This window comes from Stomoxys calcitrans, chromosome 5 (genome assembly GCF_963082655.1).
Source record: "Stomoxys calcitrans chromosome 5, idStoCalc2.1, whole genome shotgun sequence".
Classification (NCBI taxonomy): domain Eukaryota; kingdom Metazoa; phylum Arthropoda; class Insecta; order Diptera; family Muscidae; genus Stomoxys; species Stomoxys calcitrans.
The window spans coordinates 121152786-121178975 of NC_081556.1; the positions used below are offsets into that span (position 1 = coordinate 121152786).

Genomic DNA, 26190 nt, shown 5'->3' on the forward strand with positions numbered 1-26190 from the left:
AGCCACTAATTTTGCAATTGTGAGCTTGATTTTTGAGGAAACGCACTGCGGATTGCTCAAATCGTATTTTAAGCCTCTAAACTTCAGTTCTGAATGTTTTTCTCAAAAATTTTTAGGGCTTCAAAAATTGAAAATTTTCAAAGGCTAACCCACCCCTTGCTCAAAACAAAGGAAAAAAAATCTAAAGTGAAAATTGGAAGAAAATCCTTGACTCAATGATTCCTTTTCGAATTTCAAATCCAGGGATGCTTTCCGATTTTCGAAATTCGAAAATGTGACAAAGATACAGCATTTTCGAACTGACAAGGACTTTTCTGAGTTAAGCCACTAATTTTGCGATTGTGAGCTTGATTTTTGAGGAAACGCACTGCGGACTGCTCAAATCGTATTTTAAGCCTCTAAACTTCAATTCTGAATGTTTTTTTCAAAAATTTTTGGGGCTTCAAAAATTGAAAATTTTCAAAGGCTAACCCCTTGCTCGAAATAAAAAACAAAAAAAAAAATCAAAAGTGAAAATTGGAAGAAAATCCTTGACTCAATGATTCCTTTTCGAATTTCAAATCCAGGGATGCTTTCCGATTTTCGAAATTCGAAAATGTGACAAAGATACAGCATTTTCGAACTGACAATGACTTTTCGGAGTTAAGCCACTAATTTTGCGATTGTGAGCTTGATTTTTGAGGAAACGCACTGCGGATTGCTCAAATCGTATTTTAAGCCTCTAAACTTCAATTCTGAATGCTTTTTTCAAAAATTTTTGGGGCTTCAAAAATTGAAAATTTTCAAAGGCTAACTAACCCCTTGCTCGAAAAAAACGAAAAAAATCAAAAGTGAAAATTGGAAGAAAATCCTTGTCTCAATGATTCCTTTTCGAATTTCAAATCCAGGGATGCTTTCCGATTTTCGAAATTCGAAAATGTGACAAAGATACAGCATTTTCGAAATGACAAGGACTTTTCAGAGTTAAGCCACTAATTTTGCAATTGTGAGCATGATTTTTGAGGAAACGCACTGCGGATTGCTCAAATCGTATTTTAAGCCTCTAAACTTCAGTTCTGAATGTTTTTCTCAAAAATTTTTAGGGCTTCAAAAATTGAAAATTTTCAAAGGCTAACCCCTTGCTCGAAAAAAACGAAAAAAAATCAAAAGTGAAAATTGGAAGAAAATCCTTGTCTCAATGATTCCTTTTCGAATTTCAAATCCAGGGATGCTTTCCGATTTTCGAAATTTTAAAATGTGACAAAGATACAGCATTTTCGAACTGACAAGGACCTTTCTGAGTTAAGCCACTAATTTTGCGATTGTGAGCTTGATTTTTGAGGAAACGCACCGCGGACTGCTCAAATCGTATTTTAAGCCTCTAAACTTCAATTCTGAATGTTTTTTTCAAAAATTTTTGGGGCTTCAAAAATTGAAAATTTTCAAAGGCTAACTAACCCCTTGCTCGAAAAAAACGAAAAAAAATCAAAAGTGAAAATTGGAAGAAAATCCTTGTCTCAATGATTCCTTTTCGAATTTCAAATCCAGGGATGCTTTCCGATCTTCGAAATTCGAAAATGTGACAAAGATACAGCATTTTCGAACTGACAAGGACTTTTCGGAGTTAAGCTACTAATTTTGCGATTGTGAGCTTGATTTTTGAGGAAACGCACTGCGGATTGCTCAAATCGTATTTTAAGCATCTAAACTTCAATTCTGAATGCTTTTCTCAAAAATTTTTGGGGCTTCAAAAATTGAAAATTTTCAAAGGCTAACCCCTTGCTCGAAAAAAACGAAAAAAAATCAAAAGTGGAAATTGGAAATTGGAAGAAAATCCTTGACTCAATGATTCCTTTTCGAATTTCAAATCCAGGGATGCTTTCCGATTTTCGAAATTCGAAAATGTGACAAAGAGCATTTTCGAACTAGCTATATCCGTCTGTCTCTCCGTCGGTCTGTCTGTCCATGTTAATTTGTGTACAAACTACAGGTCGCAGTTTTTATCCAATCTTCTTCAAATTTGGTACAGGCATGTTTTTCGGCCTAGAGACGAAGCCTATTGAAATTGCAAAGAAATCGGTTCAGATGTAGACATAGTTCCCATATATATGTTCGGCCGATTTGCAGTAATAATGCAACAAAATTGTCATTTGTTAACCAATTCTTTCAAAATTTGGCAGGTAGGTTTTTTTTATGACTCTCTTATGACATTACTGGTGAATTTCATAGAAATCGGTTCAGATTTAGATATAGTTCTCATATATATATATCGTCCGATTTTCACTCCTAGAGCCACTGCAAGCTCATTGACTGACCAATCTTCACAAAACGTTGTATAATCCTTTCCGCGACAACTTCCACAATATCTATGAAGTTTGTATATCTTCGTCTGATTTTGAGAAATTTTGCAATGAAGTGCTTATTTTTAACCGATTCTCACAAAATGTGGCAGCAAAGATTTTCTTATGACTTTCGACATGGTGAATTTCATAGAAATCGGTCCAGATTTAGATATAGCTGTCATATATGTATTTTGCCCGATTTTCACTTCTAGGGTCACTACAAGCGCATTATTGGCCAATATTTCCAGAATTGTGCACAACTCTTTCCCCGATCTCCCGATTTGACTTCTTAAGCCCCTGGAAACCGCAATTTTTATCCAATTTGGCTGAAATTTTGCATGTAGTGTTCCGTTATGACTTTCAAGTATGGTCTAAATCGGTCTATAGTCTGATGTAGCTCCCATATAAACCGATCGGGTGATTTGACTTCTTGAGCCCCTTACAAGCCACAATTGTTGTCCGTTTTGGCTGTAATTTAGCATGAAATGTTTTGTAATGACTTTCAACAACAGTGCTAAGTACGGTCTAAATCGGTCTATATCCTTATGTAGCTCCCATATAAACCGATCGACTGATTTGACTTCTTGAGCCCCTGGAGGCCGCAATTTCTGTCCGATTTGGCTGAAATTTTGCACGTTGTATTCTATTATGAATTCCAACACCTGTGCCAAGTACGGTCCAAATCGGTCTATAAGCTGATATAGCTCCCATATAAACCGATCTCCCGATTTGACTTCTTGAGTCCTTAAAAGCCACTATTTTTGTCGGATTTGACTGAAATTTCGCATGAAGTGTTTTCTTATGACTTTCATCAACTGTGGCAAGTACGGCCAAAATCAGTCTATAACCTGATATAGCTCCCAAGTAAACCGGTCACTCGATCATCATTGTTCGGTTCCTACAGCTTTAATTTTTGCTTATTTGACTGAAGTTTAGTAGTTAGAATAAAATTATTCTCTACAACTTAATTTGTTTTGTAAACAAATTTGGCAGAATCCATGGTGGTGGGTTACCAAGAATAGGCCCGGCCGAACTTACCACGCTTTTACTTGTTTTTAATTGAAAACGATTTCATTTTCAGTAAAATTTTTAAATGAAAATTTTTTATGATTTTTTTTTTTGTGTTTATTCTGGCCTGAATTGGCTAATTTGATTGGGTAATGTAAGGTTAAAAATAAAGGTGCGGATATTAATTCATATCCATACACTCCCAAAGACTTGTCATTCCCATATCAGCCCAAATGACGGATTGCAGTTTTTTTTTTGTTGGGCGGCCCCCCTGGCTTGGATATCAGATTTGTACTCTATTTCGAAATTTCATTTGACATCATTTATGATCGCGCTACTTATCATTAAATGGGCCATTTTACCATGTTACATGACTTCATACGAATGGAAACTAAATTTCCTTAGGAAATGTATATCCTTGTTTATAGATGGCCCCAAAAATTTTTTACCAAAAATGGCAGACTTTAAAATGTTAATGATACATTGACCTTTTACTTCGGATTGGTATCACGAATAGATTTTCATAGTCGTAAAACCAAAACTTTTGAATCGAATATACCGCACTCGAAAGCCTTTCAAGCTACCAACTCGACTACCGGGTGTTTTCCTTTGACCTCTGTGACTTATAAAACTATTTTGATACATTTTTTGGAATTACACAGTTGAAATTTAAAAAAAAAATAGTTTTGGTCAACATATTGTCAATTTGCAATGGGCCAAACTATTTCTTCCCTTTTATAAACAAAAACAGATTTTCCATTACCAAGGCTCTTTCAAAAAAAAAAGTCCAAATACCACCACTCCCAAAACTTACCGAAATCCATCAGTTTGTTGATATCTACCATCATATTCGTTGAATGAGGTCGTCTGATAGCCTTCACCTTTTGCATTACTAGCATCGCCGTCATCCATCCAGCCACCATTAGGATTTCGAAATGGATTCAATTCTGTCGGTCTGTCATCTACAAAATGGCAAAGAAGTGATTGATTGCACAATAAAAAGAGTTTTCAGTTCCGCAAACTTACCAGTGGTGCCATAGGTATTTTCATCGCCCTGAAACATGGCCTGTGTGCTACTGGGCTCTTGTGCTGACTGTGGCATTGCTGACCCACCTCCGGATGCAGGGTCCTTCTTCTCGGGCATATGTTGGCGAGCAGTCTGAACGGCTACATTAAGGATATTTTTTATAGGGGGTAAAGGGGCTCCTTTCAGTTTATTTAGAAATGCCATGATGTGATAAAATTCCTATTGCAGCCTATGCTAAATGGATGACGACGATATGCTAGATGCTGTATGGTGATGTTTGATGATAGTTATGTGATGATGAAGGTTATTGCACTGATACGAGGGTGAAGGTGGTGGCTTTGCTATTGACCAATGTTGCTGCTGCTGCTGCTACTGCTTTGCCACAAATACTCACGACTACTAACTACTCTATGGCAATTGAAGCGTTCAAGCGGCGGGGGTGGGAAATACAACTCAAAATATAATGTTCGAAAATTTTTTGGTATTTTCCAATTGAGCTTTCCAAAAAGACACTTTTTCGTTCAAAATTAGAATTTCATTTGGCTTTCGTTTTCTGATTGTGTTTTTTTGTTATTGTCTGGGTTGTTCTACAGCACGAATTTGTCCAAATTGTTTCTAATGTTATACATTTTTTCACATCTTTTGCTGGTCCTCTGCTCACATTTGGCCCATTAACAACGAGAACGTCGACGATGACATTTTCTTCAGAGCAGTAAGAAAACGTGAGGTGTGATGAAACAGAAATCGATACAAACTAAGTTACTTATGAACACTAAAACTGAAATGATAACGTTTTTTGGAAAAACAAGAATTATTCGAAGAAGAATGTATTCGCAAAAGTAACATATGCTACAGCATTATGAGAATTGCAGTTATATTTTGTAGAATAATAAAAATATTTTATTTTTTTATAATTACTTTGTTTTATGTAACGTTATAACGAGTAACTAACGCCAACAAAAATTTAGTGTAAAATGTGAATTTCTTTACATTGCCTTGCTCTGCCTTTTTTCACTAACGTCCTTGAACGCATGCTCCTTAAATTCCTTTATATCCTGACAAAGCATCCCTTAAATTGGTCTATTGTGAATGATTTGTCAATAATCATTCACAATTGCCTTGAGCAGATGTCAATGGTGGTGTGTATAGGAGTTGTATTGGGTGACACACATGACCGTTAAGCAATGGTGGTGTGTATAACAGTTGTATTGGGTGACATACATGACCGTTAAGCAATGGTGGTGAGTAAACTAAAATTTGAATTCATAGTGGCATTAAGCAAGTGGTGAAGTTAAAATTGGTAAGTGAGTCACATCCAATCCAAATTTACTTACGGCAATACTCAGTTGATAGTGAAAAAACAAAGTTAAGGGGAATAAAAAGTAAGGCAAATAAGTAAAGGGGAATAGCCTACCATTCATTGAGAAAAAGTATAAGAGTTTGTGGGTTTGTTATGTGCAGACTACGAACCAATAAAACGATTATCGTATGGTCAAAACAAGTAAGGAAAGGCTAAAGTCGGCCAGTGGCGACTACATAATACCCTAATCCTACCCTAAAAGTAGAAATTGGGAGATATATCGAGTTCTGAACCGATTTTGATGGATTTCAGCGGAGGTTTTTAGATTGGGTATAGAACAATCTTTATCAAATTTCGAGCAAATCTGTTCAAAATTTAAGTAAATACGACTCTTTAAGTTCAAATATTAATCTAAACAGATTTTGGTAACATTTTGTTAAAAATTTTATCAAAATGCTGGTTGAGACCCTTCTGCAGGGAAAAATAGCCTCATTGTAGGAAGTGCTGCTAATGCACATCATCATATATGGGGAAGTTCGGATTTCAACGAAAGGGGTGAGCTGCTTATGGAATATATTATAAGTTGCAATTTGGCGTTTTGTAATAAAGGGTATAAACCGACCTTTATTGCCAGGGACAGGTAGGCGGTAGTAGATATTACTTTTGTATCGCAAGATATAAGCGCAAGAATATGCGGCTGAGAAGTGTTGGATGACCACAGCTTCTCTGATCATCGTTATAATAGTTTCAGCCTGGGAGAAAATACTGCAGTAGTGGTCCCTCGGCTAAACAGAAGAAGGACGGATTGGGATAAATTTCGGCACAAATTCTGCACTTCTATCCCTTCTAGAACAGAAAAGGTAGAAGCAACTGCGGAGGATATAGACATAATGGTCAAAAGTCCCTAAATGACTGGCTAGTGTCAGCATGTCCTAATGCTGAGCCAAGGGGCAAACCGCGATCACCATGGTGGACCCCAGAGCTGGTTGGTCTAAGGAAGGACTGCAGAAAACTCTCCAGGAGGGTGAAAGCCACAAGCCACTTCTATCCCTTCTGGACCAGAAAAGGTAGAAGCAATTGCGGAGGATATAGATATAATGGTCAAGCGGATAACGAAGTCCCTAAATGACTGGCTAGAGTCAGCATGTCCTAGTACCGAGCCAAAGTGGTAAACAGCGACCGCTATCCTGGACCCCAGAGCTGGTTGGTCTAAGGAAGTACTGCAGAAAACTCTTCAGCAGGGTGAAAGCCACAAGAGCACCAAACGATTGGGACATCGATAAAGCTGAGCTAAGAAAATATAAAGGTGAGCTTAAAAAGGCTCAGAACTGCAGCTCCGTGGAGGATACATCTGAGGCCTCTTGGCTAAGGAAGATTCTGTCCTCGATACCTATTACGGTGGTGTATATTCAGAAGTCAGCGAATGTATGGACAATGTCTAGTGAGGAAACACTAGAACTACTCGTTGATACACATTTCCCGGGTGATTCTCCAAAGGACACCGTGGAGCCAGAAGAGGTTGTCACTGGCATGCATTTGTCGGAGGTTATTATAGAAATTGTGTCTGAGCAGAAAATACTTTGGGCGATAAGAAGTTTCGACTTCTTTAAGTCTTCCCTGATGATGTTTCACCGATTAAAATTACAAGCTATCCCTGGCTTAGGAAGATATACTCTGCTTGTATCATCATGTCATATATACCTGTGGGATGGAGGTACACGAAGGTCATTTTCATTCTGAAAGCAGGAAAACCTTATCACACGAAGGCTACCGATTTTCGTCCTATTAGTCTGCCATCCTTTATGCTGAAGTCTCTTGTGAGGCTGATAGACACATATCTTCTGGAAGAAAGAGGTGGAAAAGTGAAAGCGTATGCTGATGACGTGGCAGTTGCGGTTAGGGGAAAGTTTCCCAGCACTCTAAGAGATATACTTCAGGAAGCTCTACGTGGTCTAGGTGTAAATTCGTGCAAGACAGAAGAAGTTTTTTTCAGCAGGAGATACAAGTTGCCTACAGTAGCACCTCTCTCTCTTTGGGAGGAGAGAATGTTCCTTGAACAGAAAGCGCAAAATACCTGGGTGTTTGGTTGGCTAAATAATAATAAATAAATAAATAAGATAAAATTTCAATTAAAATTTTTCTAAAAACAAAATTTCAATAATTTTTTTTAAATACAAAATTTCAATGAAATTTTTTTAAAAATAAAATTTAAAAAAAAAATTTACCGGGAGATCGGTTTATATAAGAGCTATATCAGATTCTTGATCGTTTGGACCGTACTTGGCACAGGTGTAGGAAATCATTACTGAATACTAGATACAAAATTTCAGCTAAATCGGATTAAAATTGTGGCTTGTAAGGGCTCGGGAAGTCAAATCGGGAGATCGGTTTACATATGAGCTATACCAGGACGACTTTAATCAAATGTCACCGCCGAAGGGTCAGTTCCTGCACCCAATAGCGATCATAACTTTCAAAAAAATGTGTGAGGTATCTTTACCACAGTAACAACAAATAAAAAGGCGTTAAGTTCGGCCGGGCCGAACTTTGGATACCCACCACCTCAGGGATATACGTAAACCACCTTTCATCAAAATCCGATGAAAATTTTATACCTTTTGTCCCATAGCAGTTCTATCAAAATATGTTCAGATTTGGACCAAATACTTATAAGTACAAGTCATTGTTCAATTGTGTTTAACAAAATATTGGTCTTTTAAGTATTGGGTTGCCCAAAAAGTAATTGCGGATTTTTTAAAAGAAAGTAAATGCATTTTTAATAAAACCTAGAATGAACTATAATCAAATGTACTTTTTTTACACTTTTATACTAAAAGTAACAGCTGATAACTGACAGAAGAAAGAATGCAATTACAGTCACAAGCTGTGAAAAAAATTTGTCAACGCCGACTATATGAAAAATCCACAATTACTTTTTGGGCAACCCAATAGCTTTATCTAAAAATAACCCGATCTGAACCATATAGAACACGGATGTCGAAAAGCCCAACATAAGTCACTTTCAGTGAATTCGGATTATAAATGCGCCTTTTATGGGGCCAAAACTTTAAATCGATATATCGGTCTATATGGCAGGTATATCCAAATCTGAACCAAAAACCTGAAATCGAGAGATCGGTCTATATGGCAGCTATATCGAAAACTGGAGGGCCTAACACAATTCACTGTCCCAAATTTCAGCAAAATCGGATAATAAATGTGGCTTTTATGGGCCAAAAACCTGAAATTGAGAGATCGGTCTATATGGCAGCTATATCCAAAACTGGACCGATCTGCACCAAATTGATGAGCAATATCAAAGGGCCTAACACAATTCACTGTCCCAAATTTCAGCAAAATCGGATAATAAATGTGGCTTTTATGGGCCAAAAACCTGAAATTGAGAGATCGGTCTATATGGCAGCTATATCCAAAACTGGACCGATCTGCACCAAATTGATGAGGAATATCAAAGGGCCTAATACAATTCAACAGACAGACGGGCGGACATATCTAGATCGTCTTAGATTTTTACGCTGATCAAGAATATATATACTTTATAGGGTCGGAAATGGATATTTCAATGTGTTGCAAACGGAATGACAAAATGAATATACCCCCATCCTTCGGTGGTGGGTATAAAAATTAAGAAAAAAAAAGTACCTCCCCCCAAAAGTAAAATCCTGGCTACGTCCCTGCAAAAAATTGCAATGTTGCTATTGCAATTTGTAGCGTGATTTCAACAGAGAGACGGACAGACGGACGGAAATGGCTAGATCTCCTACGATCACGATATTTCGATCCCCGCATCCTTCATTGGTGGGTATAAAAAAGACATTTCAACAACTTTCTTTCGTTTTCTTTAGACCATACTTACCTTGGAATAGTTGGATGCATTTCTCTTTAACTTTTCTTTAAATTATAGCACCTATGATTTCAAATTAAGCTTCACTCGCATTATGTACTAGACTTTAGTTTTATTTACAAAATTCACTTTATATCAAAATAAACAAAATTCTTTTACAAAAAAATTAACAAAAATTCAATTGTGGGGGGTAAACCACCGAGTTCCAGGGGCAAAGTACACTCACACATAAGCACTCTACTACTAATACAACTAAAGGGTATACAAACTTTATAAATAGAAAAAATACTATCTTTTAATCTTAAGGCGAGAAAGAGCATAACAAGCATCAATTTTCTAAGAGAATGCATGTTAAAAGTTGTCTTTATTTAAGAAGATCTTTAGCAGATCCTCTTCTCAATTGCTATAGCAGGTTTTGCGTACTCCAGCCAATATATTGCTAATCTCTTCATCACGTCGCGACTCCAGTAGCATTTCACCCACCCCCAAAACAGCGCCTGTATTGGGCACAGCACCTGCATACACCTGGGGATGATGGTGGTGATGGTGATGATGATGGTGGCCATGCGGATGGGGTGTATATGCCGAACTAGAGGACGAGGATGCTGAAGATTGAACCAGGCTGTTGGCCAAAGTTGTTGAATTTGTGGATGTTTGTGTCATATTCAAACCACCACCCAATTGGGAGGGTGGAGTACCCGCTCCCTCGTTTAAATGGGACATTTGTGTTGTCAATTGTGGACTATAGTGATTGTAGTGGAGATAACTTTGATTTTGATTGTGTGCCGCCACTTGGCCATAAACTCCACTCGACAGAGGAGACTGCTGCAAAGGCAGCGCCAATTGTAGGGGAAATGATTGTCCGGCCAGCGAATAGGGCAATTGGCTGTAGTAAGTGCCACTAGAGGTGGACACCACCATGGGATTGAATGTTTCGTAGCCATCGTAATTATGATTCGAGTCAGGATATTTGCTCTGCTTAAGCGTTTTCAGAGTTTCCTCATCCAGGTTGTTGGCTGCCGCACTATCTCCGGTGGCCGAAACATAATCGCTTTCGGCAAATTGTGCTCCATGGGCAGCTGCTGCCGCCGAGGAGGTGTAACGCAAATAATCCTCATATGTTACATTGGGACTGACATTGTAGGCATTGGAAGCCACCAGATAATCGCCAGTGGCAGTTACACTGGCCTGCGAGAAACCCAAATCACTCTGATGCACATGTGCATGGGCATGTTGCGAGGCATAGGCCATGGAGCCCAAGTGAATGTTGGAGGTGGGAGGTGGCGCCGTAGAACTCATCACATTGGTGTGACTGCTTATATGATGTTTGTCCTCATCCAAAGAGGATACTGGCGGATAGAAAGTACCCTTAACCGAATGGCCATGATCTAGTAGACCACGATTGGTGCAGGTCACATACATGCCCCGACCAGCCACCACAGACATTGAGGTGGCACTAAGGGGATACGAATGCGATTGTATTGTACTGTCATTGTCCTTGGTCTTCTGCGAATCCTTGGAGGTTTTATTCGCTGCCGCATTATTGCCTAAACCCCCCGAGGAGCGATTTCTGGCTGGAGTTTTTGCAGCATTCAGCGCTGCATTGCGGCCACAGCTTTTCTTGTAGGCCGCAGTAGAGTTCACCCCATTGCTGGGCTCTTCCAGAGTAAAGTTGTGACCTGATCTTGAGTTCAACTCATGGCCTTGCGATGTGGGTGGCTGACAATTCATATAGTCGTTGTGGTTATCTCCTCCACCAGTTGTCATATCAGGGTTACTGTAGCAATCCAAAGAACTGGGCGAATAGTTGGGCCTCAGTGTTTGCTCATAGAGGGAGGCACTGCTGTTGGTAGGGGCTCCACTTGTGGGTGGTATTTGCATTTGAGGTGTTGAGTTTCTTTGATTGGAATTGGTATCAAAAGTCCCAGAAGACATGGAATTGGAAGGTGGGGTGGCAGAAGACTTCACCTGATTGTTGGCATGCTGGGCATTCTTATTGGGCGATTGAGCACCGGCCGAGCCGTTTTGCTCCTTGGCCACACCATTCGTTTGTAGCGAGCGTATTTTCGATTGTTTCCTTCTGCGAGGTCTATACTTGTAGTTGGGATGTTCGGTCATGTGTATGACGCGCAGACGTTCGGCCTCCTCCACATAGGGCCGGCGATCCTGAGGTGTCAGAGAACGCCATTTTTTACCTAAAAGTTGGTTAGGAAAAGACATTTCGAAACAGGTCTTTGGTTTTGTAAAAAAAGATTAAAAGAACTTACCCAACATTTTACTCAGATCGGCATTGTGTAAATCGGGATTCTCATCGGCCAATTTCTTGCGCTCAATTTTGGCCCACACCATAAAGGCATTCATGGGCCTTCGTATTCTGGCTTCTTTGGCACATTTGGACTGATTGCTGGCTACGGCTCGAAACTTGACTTCGTTGACTAATTTGTGCCGTTCCAGATAACTGGCATTGGCGGCACACAACTCTCCCTTGTAGTCATAGGCCCACATGGGACTATCCATCAGGTTAGCTTGATGACCCGGCCCCATCACTGATGGTCCAACGCCACCACCACCACCGCCACCAATACCCATGTGGCCACCATAATCTTCGGTATCCGAAGACATGGCAATTGACATCATATTTGGATGTGTCAGATATTTATTCAGCATAGTGGCGTTGGAAGAGGATGAGGGGCTACTGCTGTTATTGGCCAACATGGTACCTGGCATGCTGGTGCCAATTAAATGTTGTTGCTGTTGCAATTGCTGTTGTTGCTGCTGGTGCCCAGCTGGTACCGGCGATGGTGTTGAGCCCATATATGAATGGGACATTATCACCGAATTGTGACACTGTGAGGTTAAAGGTAATGAAACAGCAGCTCCCGAAACATGAGCCTCTTGCTGCATATGTTCGCCCCCCTCATAACTATTGTTGTTGTTGCTGTGTGTGGGTGTGGATCTGGAGGTGGAATGATGCACCACTACCGGTGAATGCAGGCTGGATGAGGAATGCTCACTGCCATGGCGATATTGGTAGGCTATGTCGCTATTGGATGTTGATGCTGCTGCCGAAGCTGCCTCATGCATTGAGCTTAAACGACCGTCGGCAAGTAAAGAAGGCTGTTCATGTAAATCGCCTCCTGTACTGGAGTTCGGCTGATATTCAGGGGTACGATTTATGGGAGAGTTGTATTTTTTTGAACTGAAAATAAAAACGAAAGAAATGGGGTTTTAAAAGTAAGTACAGAAATTAACAAAAAAAAAAATGGTTTGCAGAGGTGAGTTTTTCTTTGCTATACTAGTGAATTTAAATTTAGCCGGCAAAAGGACAGAAGCAGTAACACAAAGAGCAGAGGCGTAGTTAAAAATTTTAAGTTTTCCTTAGCGAAGATATTTTAATTTAATTTTTTTTCTTCAGAGAAAATATTATGAAAAATTTGTTTTCAGAGAAAATTTTATAAAAATTTTGTCTTTACGCACAAAAAAAATATGTAGACGGGCCGTAGGCTCGAAATGGGACCTGAATCCGAGTATTGTCCCCTGGCACTAGAGGAGCGTGATTAGACCAATAATTCCTTCCGCCTCAGAAGTTTATTGGACTGCTATGGAGAAAAAGTTCAACGTACGGATAATACAACAGGATCAGAGAAAATGATGTCTTGGCATAGACGGTGCGATGAGGACCACACCCACTAGGGCACTGGAGACTATTCTATATATCCGACCCATAAACATACAAATTATGTGTGAGGCGATGGGGGAATGGATTGAAGATGGGAGCAGCTCATACCTTCGCGGCATAATCGAAGCGACGATAGGAAACCTGGAAGGAAGGGAAGGGGTTTCCGATGCGATATCTGAGATGAACCTTAAGGTCGAGTGCGAGTAACTGCTGCCAGCGGCACAGTCTTGGATTGACGGGACCCTAGTATTGCCATCTGGAAGATCATGAATCAATGCTAGGGGACAGAGTGGGCCTGGGGGTCTACATTGAGAATACAGGGACTGAGATCTGTTTTAGACTACCTGACCATAATATGGTCCTGCAGGCGGAGATTCTGGCGATTACGGAATGCGTGAAGTGGTGAGGTGCTAACGCGAATACGTCGAGAGTGAACATCTTAACGGACAGTAAAATTGCCATAAGATCAATAACAACCAGGACGTAAAGGTCACGAACAGTCGTGCAGTGTAAAAGAGTGGTCAACTCCTTCTCTGAGGATGACAAAATCCGCATCGTTTGGGTAATTTGGCGGTGAAGGCCAGAGTACTGCCATCAATAAACTTGGTTAACTCAAAGCCTTTCGGGTTGATGTAGTCCGAGTTAAGGGCGGGGACGATGAATGCACTTGCAACACTGTGGAACAGCGAAACGGTCGGTAGGACGACGAAAATCCTATGGGGGGATCTAGATCGTGAGAAGACAAGGAATTACTAAAAGGAAGTAAGAAGGAGGTCAGTATAGCTATTGGTATTACAGCAGGACACATAGGACTACGGAACACATAGGACTATGACATCATGAGACGTTGGAGAATTTCCTTTGTCATTGCCCGGCCTTCGCGTCTAACAGATACCGGCACTTAGGTGGAGACACAATACCAGACAAGAACCCAGCTTTCGCGTCTAACAGATACCGGCACTTAGGTGGAGACACAATACCAGACATGAATCAACTTAGGGGAGTGGTATTGAAAACAATTAAGGATTATGTAAATAGCTCGGAATTCCTAACTTAATTTTTTTTAGAAGTTACAGCAAGCCGATTACTGGCTTAGATATATGTCCATAGAGGCCTAACCTAACCTAAAAGGGGATAACCACCGCTGAATAGGCGGACATGCTAACCTCTGCGCTACAGTGGCATCCGATTTTATAATTTTAGTTTTGGTGGAAATTTTATGAAAATGTTGTCTTTGGAGAAACTTTCTTCGAAATATTGTCTTTTGAAAAAGTTTCATGAAAATTTTATATGCCAAGAATATAGCATGGAACATTTCCCTTTCGAGATAATTTTATTGAAATTTTTCATAGAAATTTTGTTTTTGAAGAAATTGTGATATAAAAAAATTATCTCAAATTGTTTCTCTCTTTGTTACACCCACCACAGTAGGATAAGGGGTATATTCATTTAGTCATTCCGTTTGCAACACATCGAAATATCAATTTCCGACTACACAAAGTATATATAGTTCGGATCGTCGTAAAATTCTAACACGATTTAACGATGTCTGTGTGTCTGTCCGTCCGTCTGTTGTAATCACTCTACAGCCTTCAAAAATTGAGATATTGCGCTGAAATTTGGTACAGATACGTCTTTTTGATGCACGCTGGTTAAGTTCTTGAACGGGCCAAATTGGACCATATTTGGATATAGCTGCTATATAGACCGATTTTCCGATAGAGGGTCTGAAGGCCATAAAAGCTGTATTTATTACCAGATTTCGCTGAAATTTGCAACAGTGGGTTATTTTAAGCCTCCCGAAATTTGCCCTAAATATGGATTAGATCGGTCCATATTTAGATATAGCTGCCATATAGACCGATCTCCCGATAAAGGGTCTGAAGCCAATAAAAGCTTCATTTATTACCCGATTTGGCTGAAATTTAAAGCAGTAGGTTATTTTAAGCCTCCCGACATCTGACCTAAATATGGATTAGATCGGTCCATATTTAGATATAGTTGCCATATAGACCGATGTCCCAATAAAGGGTCTGAAGACCATAAATGCTTTATTTATTACCCGATTTCGCTGAAATTTAAAAATTAGGTTATTTTAAGCCTACCAACATCTGACCTAAATATGATTCAGATCGGACTGTATTAAGATATATCTGTCATATATACCGATTTCCCGATAATGGGTCTGAAGACCATAAATGCTTTATTTATTACCAGATTTCGCCGAAATTTAAAACCGTGGGTTATTTTAAACCTCCCGATATCTGACCTAAACATGGATTAGATCGGTCCATATTTAGATATAGGTGCCATATAGACCGATCTGCCGATAAAGGGTCTGAAGCCCATAAAAGCTTTATTTTTTAATCGATTTCGCTGATATTTGAAACAGTGAGTAGTTTTACGCCTCCAAACATAGGACCCAAATATGGTTCAGATCGGACTATATTCAGATATAGCTGCGATATTGACCGATAAAAGGTGTGAAGCCCATAAAAGCTCTATTTATTACCCGATTTCGTTGAATATGAAAGAGTGGGTAGTTTTAGGTCTCCCGACGTCTGTCCCAAATATGGTTTGTATCGGACACTATTTAGATATAGGTACCATACAGAGCGATCTGCCGATAAAGGATCTGAAGCCCATAAAAGCTTTATTTTTTATCCGATTTCGCTTAAATTTTAAATACCAAATTCAACAGTCACTTATATCCGTGCCGAATTTGGGTGCATAAGTTATCCGATTTTCACCAGATTGTGGCGAAAGTGGGTTTACATATACACCCGAGGTGGTGGATATCCAAAGTTTTATAAAAGTAAATTTTATAGAAATTTTGTTGTCAGTCCTTCAAATTTGTTATTTATAAAATTTTCAGGTAATTTTTTGAACATTTTATGGACATGGTGTATTTATGAAAATTTAATCGACGGTTTTGTCTTAAGTGAATTTTCATAGCAATTTTTTGTTTAGAGAAACTCCCATAAAGTTTTTGTCTTTAGTGAAAACTTATGGAAGTTATTTCAATATGGAGAAAATTTAATACAAATGTTGTCTGTAGAGAACATTTTATGGAAATGTTGTCTTGAGAGAATATTTAATAAAAATCTTATCTTTAGAAAAAGTTTTGTAGAGATTTGTCCTTTGAGAAAACTTAATCTTGTCTATAGAGAAAACTTAATGAAAATTTGGTTTCTGTAGAAAATGTGTCGGAAATTTTGTCCTTGTCTTTATTAAATATTCCATTAAAGTTTTGTCTCGTGTAAATATTTCATGACAATGTTTTATTTTTTAAATATCTCCATGTTTTTCCCAATTTATTCATGTCCTCCTTAAAACTGCGCCCATGCCCAAACGAAAAGTAGTCCAATGTGAAAACGAAAAAAAGGGAAGGAATCTAAAAACCGTGGCAACTGACGACAGTTAACGATTTATAGGTTCACTAAATATATGTATTTAAAGTAGACATATTGACAGTTTATCCTTAAATATTGAAATTGAACGAGAAAAATTCTCCACAACACAAGCAGCACAGACACCATACACAAACACTACGACATATCAGCACAAGAGTACCAACAAGGAGCTGATACAACGTAGACCAAAACAAATTCAAGTGTCGTCGGGCCTTAACTACGAAGGAGACTCTTGTTGGGCAACTACAACAACGACTGCCATCGATCGGCATTACTTTCGGAGATTTTTGCTGCTACTCGCTACCATGGCTTTCGTTCGATGGAAACGAAGGTTCTGCCTTCGTTGGCTGTTTTTTGATTGCCCAGTTTAAAGAATGAAGTTGGAAGTAAACACTCACTCACTCGTATGTGGTGACCGTGGTCGTTGTTGTCATCATTGTTGGTCTGTCTATAGGTCCATTGCAGGGGACTGGGACTGTGACTACTGCTGTGGTTGCGGCAGAAAATATTACCAAGCTCAGTGAAAAATTCGCTTAACATTGGTTTTCGGTAGACATACTCGTAAATGTAAATTGGGCGCGTGCAGCTATTGTCATCATCAAAGTGAATACCGCAACGGTATTTGCCGACCGGCAAGAAAACACAAACACACACACATACATACACTCTGAACACTACTCGTTTTCGGTAAGCTATGGGCAGGCGGATGGACAGACGGACTAACACAGGGTGGACAGACGACAAACGGATCTACGGTGGAAATGAAAGAATTATGCAGGGATCAATAGGAGGATATAGTCATGCTAAGGAGTATCAGACACTGAAAAAAACTTAGGAAGCTAATGTTTTATTGTTGTTAGGTGATAAGGTCTAAGTTACAAAATGTCCTTTTAAATTAGAATTATCTTAAAACACAAAATTTTCATAAAATTTTTACTTAAGACAAAAATTTCATGAAATTTTTTCTAAAGGCAATTTTTCTATGAAATTTTTTCTAAAGTTTTTTAATTTGTTTCTTTTTCGAGGCGAACTCAATGATCGGAGATTTTCTTTGCAAATAGAAAAGGAAAGCCATAGATAGCAACACACACCAAACACTATGAAACGCATTTCGTCTTTGGTTAGAAGATTTTTTCAACCATATTAGGTGTGATGGCTTCAAGGGCCATGCGTTGGTATGTTGTATTTGAATCGTATTTTTTGCGAAAATGCCTCTATGATACAATTACCACATTATACACGCTCGACAATTCCTATCAGCTACACTTTTTCCCAATGCATGTGTTTTCATGTAATGAAAGACTTTTTTTCTGCAACAATTGCACCAGTTCCATGGTGCACATGATTCTGTGAATCTGTTGGAAGTTGAATTGATGACTTCGAACGCTAGAAAACGGCAACGGCTCTCACTGTTACTCCGTGTGCGCAGGTTCGAATCCCGGAATCTAAAGATAAAACTTTCTCTAAAGACAAAATTTCCGGTCTATAACCGGCTATAGCGCCTTCGCAGTCCGGTAACCATCTACCGAGTCGCACCCCGCCATCGACGCCACCTTGGCCATCCCATCTACTGTGTTCAGTAGCTCGACAAATGGCACGTAGGCAAGACCGATGACTGGTCCATCAGCAGGCGCTGACGAACCCCTCCTGGCGCACTCGTCCGCTCTCTCTGACAAAGACAAAATCTCCAAAAAATTATCTCCAAAAACAAAAATTTCCATGAAATTTTTTTAAAAGACAAAATTTTCTCTAAAGCCAAAAATTTCTTAAAATTTTCTCTAAAGACAAAAATTCCTTAAAATTTTCTCTAAAGACAAAATTTCCATGAAATTTTCTCCAAAGACAATTTCCTCTAAAGACAAAATTTCTATGAAATCTTCACTAAAGACAAAATTTGTATTAAATTTTCTCTAAAGACAAAATTTCTATGAAATTTTCTCGAAAGACAAAATTTACATGAAATTTTCGCCAAAGGCAAAATATCCATGAAATTTTCCATAAAGACAAAATATCCATGAAATTTTCGCTAGAGACAAAATTTCCATGAAATTTTCTCTAAAGACAAAATGTCCATGAAACTTTCTCTAGAGACAAAATTTCCATGAAATTTTTTTAAAGACAAAATTTCTATGAAATTTTCTCTAAAGACAAAATTTCTATGAAAATCTCTAGGGACAAAATTTCTGTGAAATTTTCGCCAAAAGACAAAACTTTTACGAAATTTTCTTTAAAGACAAAATTTAAATAAAATTTGTTCTAAAGAGAACATTTTCTGAAAAGATAAAAATTCCATTCTCTACGAACAAAATTCCCACGAAATTTTATCGGAACACAAATTTTGGGTAAGCTTTTTTCCACAATTTCCAAAAAATCTTCTCTGATGCAAAATTTTTTAAAAAAAAATTTCTATAAAATTTTCCCCTTAGAAAAATTTCTTTGAAATTTTCTTTCCACCAAATTTTCTCAGAACACAAAATTTTCTTAAAAATGTCAATAACATTTTTTCTAAAATCAAAAAATAGGTTCCACCTTAAAAATTCTCTAAGTGTACCACAATTGATAATGTGGCTGGGTGTGCTTTGACCAGGCATCTCCTTAAATATCCAAAAAGGCATTTGAATAAACCGCAAAAGCAGCACCAGCAGTCAGCCACTATTGGGCCATAACAAAAAAAAAAAAAAACCTACAAAACGTTTATGCGACACATCTTCTTTGCCAGCGTCTTCTACGCTGCCGTCAGTCAACACATTTCGTAGTAAATATGGCCTTCTTGGAATTTGCCAAAATAAAATGTATGCGCAATGCCGAATAAGCGAATGCGACTGAAACTGTCCAAACGAGAGAGAGAGAGCCATCGAATTCATAGCCGAAATGTGAAATGTGATGATGACACTGTCCAGACAATATTGGGCACCAAGGCAAACGAAAGTCCAGACTGCCCACCATCCCAATTCAACCACTCAGCCTTCGTAGCAGCCCAGCATGCCCATACGGTATTTATGGCCCAATGAATGGGGAGTTATTCATCGATGTTTGTTGTGGCATTCCCGTTGGTATGTCCTTTCAACACATCTCGAGCTGGAAATGAAGTTCAGCGGTGTCATTTGAAAATCTATTTCGAAAATGTGAAACTAGGACTCGTCTGTGTCGTCTTAGAATTGACACATTGCCTGTCGTTTTGTAGCATTCGGGGAATTTCTATTTATTACGATCTGGTTTAGAGCCTTCATTGACGATGTGTCGTCCAATGGTTTTGGCAGGGATGGAGGTAAGAGTAACTCGTCTAATACCAGAAGGAGTTGCATCACAACAAAATGAGAGTCGTGCCAACAAACTAAACTGAAGAAGACAGACACCGAAGGATGTGTGGAGGCAGAATTTGATAATTTATTGAAGACTTTGTGACATTTTATTGCATGGTAGGAGGAGGGGGTGGAGGTGGATGTTTGTGGTGGACCGAGACAGCGTTTAAGCCCGATTTAGTTAATCCAACAAAGAACAGTGGTTATGACTATGGAGCACAAAAAAAATAGAGATGGAAAAAATGTAGATCTGTGATCATCTTTTTTGATACCTAAACAGAGTAACCTTCTGCCATGCCCCAATTTTCGAAACCACTAGGTTCCAAGGACAGATGAAGCGGTTTAAGCGAGTTTTGTTACAGCCCTTATAGTAAACCAAAAACACTAAGCTGCCAGAAGAAGAAAGACACTGAGAATATGGAGCTCAAATAAAAGGCATTTGGGATTAGTGTACGAAACTGTCATTAAAAATAAAGTTCAAATATCGTAGCCCCCAGATAATGGGACCTCACCCTCCAAGAACAGCTCTAAAGGATTATATAAGCCAGTCGTGCCAATTTTGGATACAAATAAACGGTATTTGGTAATAAATTATGGTGTGAACTTTAGAAAAAAAAGTTCAGCGGTGGTTGTACTCTTTAATATGCAGGCGACATTTGTAAGATATACAGCCAGCCTTGTGAAAACTTCTCTAAAAAGCGATACACCGTTCGGACCCGCACTAATCTTCTATGCACAAATTGAGCGGTTGTTATACTCCTAAACGTGGTGGCGACATTTGTAAGGTATCCAGACAGCCATGTCGAAACTTCTCAAAAAAGCGACACTCCGTTCGGACTCGGCATTAAACGGAGGCCCCGTATCTTTGCGCAAAAACTTGAATAGGCACTAATCTTCTCTCCAAATTTATGCTATTTGTGTGGGGACTGGGCCATTACTCCTCAAACCTCCTAAATGGAAATGTCGACCGATAAGGACAATAAGGGACTCAAAGGTATTTCGGGTAAGAAACTCCTTACGACACTCAAAAACAAATTAAACAAAAAAGACAAGTAAAAGTGCGCTAAGTTCGTCCGGGCCCAACTTTGGATATCCACTACCTCAGGTACATATGTAAACGACATTTCGTCATAATCCGGTGAAAAATGCATAATTTATGACCCTATAGCAGCTACATCGAAAGATTTGGACCAATTCGGCAAGGATATTGAGTGGTCTAATAAGTACTAATCATTATTCAATTTTATAGAACAAAATATTGATCTTTTTGGTAGCTATATCCAAACAAAGACCGATCTGAACAATATGCGACAGGGAAAAACCCTAAAACAAGTGGCTGTGTCAAATTTCAGCGAAATCGGATTATAAATGCGCCTTTTATAGGGCCAATACTTTAAATCGAGAGATCGGTCTATATGGCAGCTATATCCAAATCTGGACCGATCTGATCCAAATGAAGGAAGGATGTCGAAGGCCCTAACACAACTCACTGACCCAAATTTCGGCGACATCGGACAATAAATGCGCCTTTTATGGGCCCAAGACCTTAAATCGAGAGATCGGTCTATATGGCAGCTATATCCAAATCTGGACCGATCTGGGCAAAATTGCAGAAAGATGTCAACGGGCCTAACACAACTCATTGTCCTAAATTTCGGCGACATCGGACAATAAATGCGCCTTTTATGGACCCAAGACCTTAAATCGAGAGATCGGTTTATATGGCAGCTATATCCAAATCTGGACCGATCAGGGCCAAATTAAAGAAGGATGTCGAAGGCCCTAACACAACTCATTGTCCCCAATTTCGGCGACATCGGATAATATATGCGCCATTTATGGCCCTTAAGCCTTAAATCGAGAGATCGGGCTATATGGCAGCTATTGTATATTCAAATCTGGACCGATCTGGGCAAAATTTAAAAGGAATGTCGAAGAGCCTAACACAACTCACTGTCCCAAATTTTGGTAAAATCGGACTATAAATGCGACTTTTATAGGCCCAAGACCTTAAATCGAGAGATCGGTCTTAATGGCATCTATATTCAAATCTGGACCGATCTGGGCCAAATTGAAAAGGAATGTCGAAGAGCCTAACACAACTCACTGTCTCAAATTTCGGTAAAATCGGATAATAAATGTGGCTCTTATAAGTCTAAGACCCTAAATCGGCGAATCGGTCTATATGGAGGCTATATCAAGATATAGTCCGATATAGCCCATCTTCGAACTTAACCTGCTTATAGACAAAAAAGAGAATCTGTACAAAGTTTCAGCTCAATATCTCTATTTTTAAAGACTGTAGCGTGATTTCAAAACGGACAGACAGACTGACGGACCAACGGGCGGACAGACAGACGGACGGACGGACAGGCGGACGGACAGACGGACGGACAGACGGACGGACAGACGGACGGACGGACAGACGGACGGACAGACGGACGGACAGACGGACGGACGGACAGACGGACGGACAGACGGACGGACAAACGAACGGACAGATGGACGGACATGACTAGATTATCTTAGATTTTTAAGACGATCAAGAATATATATACTTATTAAGGTCCGACAAGGATATTTCGAAGTGTCGCAAACGGAATGACAAAATGAATATACCCCCGATGGTGTGTATAATAATAATGGGTCCATGAACGTTTCGGACTTTCACTATAATGCAATATGGCACTTCAGTTAAAGCTATTGAAGAATAAACTACAAACATGTTGAATAAAATTGTTGTTGTTGTTTCCCTTATTATAGAAGGCGCAGAGATGCAGTCTAAGATTAGCTAATTATCTACTACTTCTAAATTTCCCATGAATATCCCACTAAGGACAGGGAATACTTCTCTCATAGTAATAAGTGCAGTTCGTCTTAATGCGGAGTCTGAACGGCGTGCCGAATAGCGACACCACTTGGTGGAGAAGTTTTAACAAGGCAGGATACCTCACCAATGTAGCCAGATTTAGAAGGGGATAATCATCACTGATCATTTTTATGATGTTCACGCCGGGATTTGAACCCAGGCGTTCGGCGTCATAGGCGGATATGCTAACATCTGTGCCACAGCGGCCTCCATCTCCATCTATTACACAAACATTTTTTAAAATTTTTCCTAAATTTACGTTTTAAACGTTTTAAAGAATTTAAAAATCTAAGAATCAAACACGTCGGCATAAAATTACCAATCCCATTGCATTTACCTTAATCCTCACACAGCATACAAAAACCACTGTGCCCGGATTATATATGATTAAGAATATATTTATTTATGTGGTTAGAGTTTATTTTTGCCATTTCTTGGCATAATCAAAGAGTCCGGGATAAACGCCAAAAACCACAACACAAAAAAAAAACAAAAACACCAACAACAAGAGAAAAAACGACAGTGCCAGAAACTACCACGGCGACCGTAATAAACGAACGCGGTATGTACTGTGATACAGCAGCTTATGGCATGATGTCGGTCGGTAGTTGGTTAGGCCATGCCTTACATTGCTATGCCAATGGGCTCCTTTTATGAAAACTCTTTTCTGGAGTACTTCTTGGCTGATTTAAAATAGGGCATCGAGCTACTGCATAATGTGACATACAAGAGCAATAACAACAACAACAGCATCAAACGAAAACGTCATTTCTTTACACTGCAGAGCAATTGAATAGGTGAAGACATTTAACAAATGGAAGGAAATTTAAAAAAAAAAAAAAAACAAAAAAGAAACGAGATAAAGAGATAGTTGAACATAAGTTAGAAGAAACTTTCGACGCCAAGGTGGACACGTATCAACATCAAAAGGGCTTTAACAGTGCAACTTCTATGGATAACCACTATAAATAGGCGCCTATCGCTAAGCATATGACCTTTTAGAAAAAAAGACCTATTTACGAAGAAAATGAAGGATAGCCAGTTCGAAGCATCTCGAATTCGATATCCGATAAGGTCAAATACTTGGTATAGTCTTGAAAAGCAAACAGGAGGACTTTTACAGATTTTGGCTGCTATGTAAGCGAGTCTTAGGGGGGCCTAACTCTGCAGACGAGGCTTAAGACAAGTTAAGAGTTAGCAATAGGCGAGCTCTAAATACCTCTGTGGGGCGGGAATCCAAGCATATGTTTATGAGGAATACAAATCCGAGAACATCAGAAAAAAATGTTCTGCGATTGTTATCCCCTAATGCAGGCGATATTTGAGAGGTACTATGAAATGTAAAGAGTTGTCGTACTGCGACATGCCATTCGGACTCGGCTCTACAATTGAGGTCCCTTATCATTGAGATTAAACTTGAATCGCACAGCTCCCATGGATACGTGCGCAGTTTGCCTCTGTTCCTTGATGGAGTGCTAATGAGAATGCTTACAGATGTTGGGCGCGATGAAGCCGGCTAAAAATGGGGCCTAACTCCGAAAAGGGGTCCAAACTCTGAAGACAAGATTAACGACAAGTTAAGATTTGGCGACAAGGAAAGTTTTAATACTTCTATGGGGCAGGAATCCGAGCAACTGGAATCGGAACTTTAACCCAGAAAATAAAGAAATCTACCTGGTTATGAGGAATACGAAGGGTAGATAGTTTGACGCTCCTCAAATCCGACACTGTGCAATACATGAGTTCAAATCCTGGCGAGAACATAAGTAAAAAATATTCAGTGGTGGTTTTACCATCTGTAATATGAACAAGTAAAAGCGTGCTAAGTTCGGCCGGGCCGAATCTTTGATACCCTCCACCATGCTTTTTGCATTTGGGAAGTTCTTTGAATGACTTTTTCAGATTTATGTGAGCTCTATCAAATTATTGGCCGATATGGACCGTACTTGTCATGGAAGTCATAGTAAAACACTACCTCCAAAATTTCAGACAAATCGAGTAATATAAGTCTAATCGGGAGATCGGTTTATATGGCAGCCATTTGGCCTATTTACAATACCAACCGATCTACACTAATAAGAAGCATTTGGGCAAAATTTTACTCCTTCGGCAGTTAGCGTGCTCTCGACAGACGGACGGACATAGCTAGATCGATTTAGAATGTCATGACGATCAAGAACATATATACGACCCCATAAAGTATAGATGTTCTTGAACGTCATGTTAGATGCATATTTCGAGGTGTTACAAACGGATTGGCGAATTAAGTATACCCTTAACCTATGGTGGAGGGTATAGGTTGGAGGTTATGTTGGAAAGGGGGCGCGGAAATAATTCGCCCCATGCCACTATGGACATACACCTACGCCAGTAATCGGCTTCTTGTGCGCTCTAAATACTAAAAAGTAACCTCGAGAAAGAGATCTAAGACAGGAATTCCGTGCTTCTTAGAAAATCGTTCATTACTTTCCATATCACACCGCTAAGTTGGTTCTTCTCTGGTATTGTGTCCCTCTTTAAGTATCGATATCTGTTAGCCGCGATAGCCTGACAATGACATAGCAAATGCTCCAACGTCTCACCATCTTCCCCACATACCCTACACATGCAATCACTTGCCGCACCGATTTGGTAAAGCGACTTCGTAGTCCTATGTATCCTGTTATGATACTGAAAGCTGTACGGATCTCCTTCTTACTTACTTTCAGTGACAGCCTCGTCTTCTCACGATCTGAATCTTCTCACAGGGTTTTCATCGTCCTACCAACCGTTTCGCCGTTCCACAGTGTTAAATGAGCGTTCGTAGCCCACGCCCTTAACTGGGACTGCGTCCTTCACTACCAAATCGTCTACTTTTCCATTCCCCCTTACGCCGCTATGGCCCGGCATCTGAACGATGCGCATCTTGCCATCCTCAGAGAAGGTGTTAATCTCCTTCTTACACTCCAAGACTGCTCGTGATCTTACCGCCCAGGATGTTATTGCCCAGATGGCCAGTTTACTGTCCGTAGAGATTTTTACACTCGACGTCCTTGCGTTAACACCACACCACCTCACGCATTCTGTGATCGCCCCGATCTCCGCCTGGAGGGCCGTATTATGCTCAGGTAGTCTACAACAGATCTCTGTCCCCAGGTTCTCAATGTAGACCCTCAGGCCCACTCTGCCCTCTAGTTTCGATTCATCTGTGTAGCATGATCTTCTAAATGGCAATACTGGGGTTCCAACAACCCAAGACTGTGCCGCTGGTAGCAGTGCCTCGCAAGGCACTTCAGGTGTCGTCTCGGTATCCGATCGGAAACCTCTTGTAATCCTTCCAGGTTTCCTATTGTTGCCTCGATTATACTACGATGGTATTACGCTCCTATCCTCTATCCATTCTTAAGGCGATGGGCTTAAGACTCTT

At 39.6% G+C, this 26190-nt stretch overlaps 2 protein-coding genes across 5 annotated transcripts in view; both read right to left on the reverse strand.

Annotated features, from left to right (window-relative positions):
- The window catches only part of LOC106093168 (vesicular inhibitory amino acid transporter), a 46668-nt gene extending 41295 nt beyond the window's left edge, over window positions 1-5373 (reverse strand). The window contains exons 1-3 of one of the 2 annotated variants that reach the window (XM_059370469.1): window positions 5275-5373; window positions 4356-5134; window positions 4144-4291 (exon numbers count right to left, since the gene is read on the reverse strand). In XM_059370469.1, the coding sequence (XP_059226452.1) occupies window positions 4144-4291; window positions 4356-4560 (353 nt within the window). In that variant the 5' untranslated portion in view covers window positions 4561-5134; window positions 5275-5373. The remainder of the gene's footprint in view (window positions 1-4143; window positions 4292-4355; window positions 5135-5274) is intronic. The other variant, XM_059370470.1, reaches the window with a different exon arrangement.
- Window positions 5374-9664: 4291 nt separating this feature from the next.
- The window catches only part of LOC106093167 (putative transcription factor SOX-15), a 105178-nt gene continuing 88652 nt past the window's right edge, over window positions 9665-26190 (reverse strand). For all 3 annotated transcript variants that reach the window (XM_059370187.1, XM_059370186.1, XM_059370185.1), the window contains exons 3-4: window positions 11789-12720; window positions 9665-11716 (exon numbers count right to left, since the gene is read on the reverse strand). In XM_059370187.1, coding sequence (XP_059226170.1) covers window positions 9918-11716; window positions 11789-12605 — 2616 coding nt within the window. In that variant the 5' untranslated portion in view covers window positions 12606-12720 and the 3' untranslated portion in view covers window positions 9665-9917. The remainder of the gene's footprint in view (window positions 11717-11788; window positions 12721-26190) is intronic.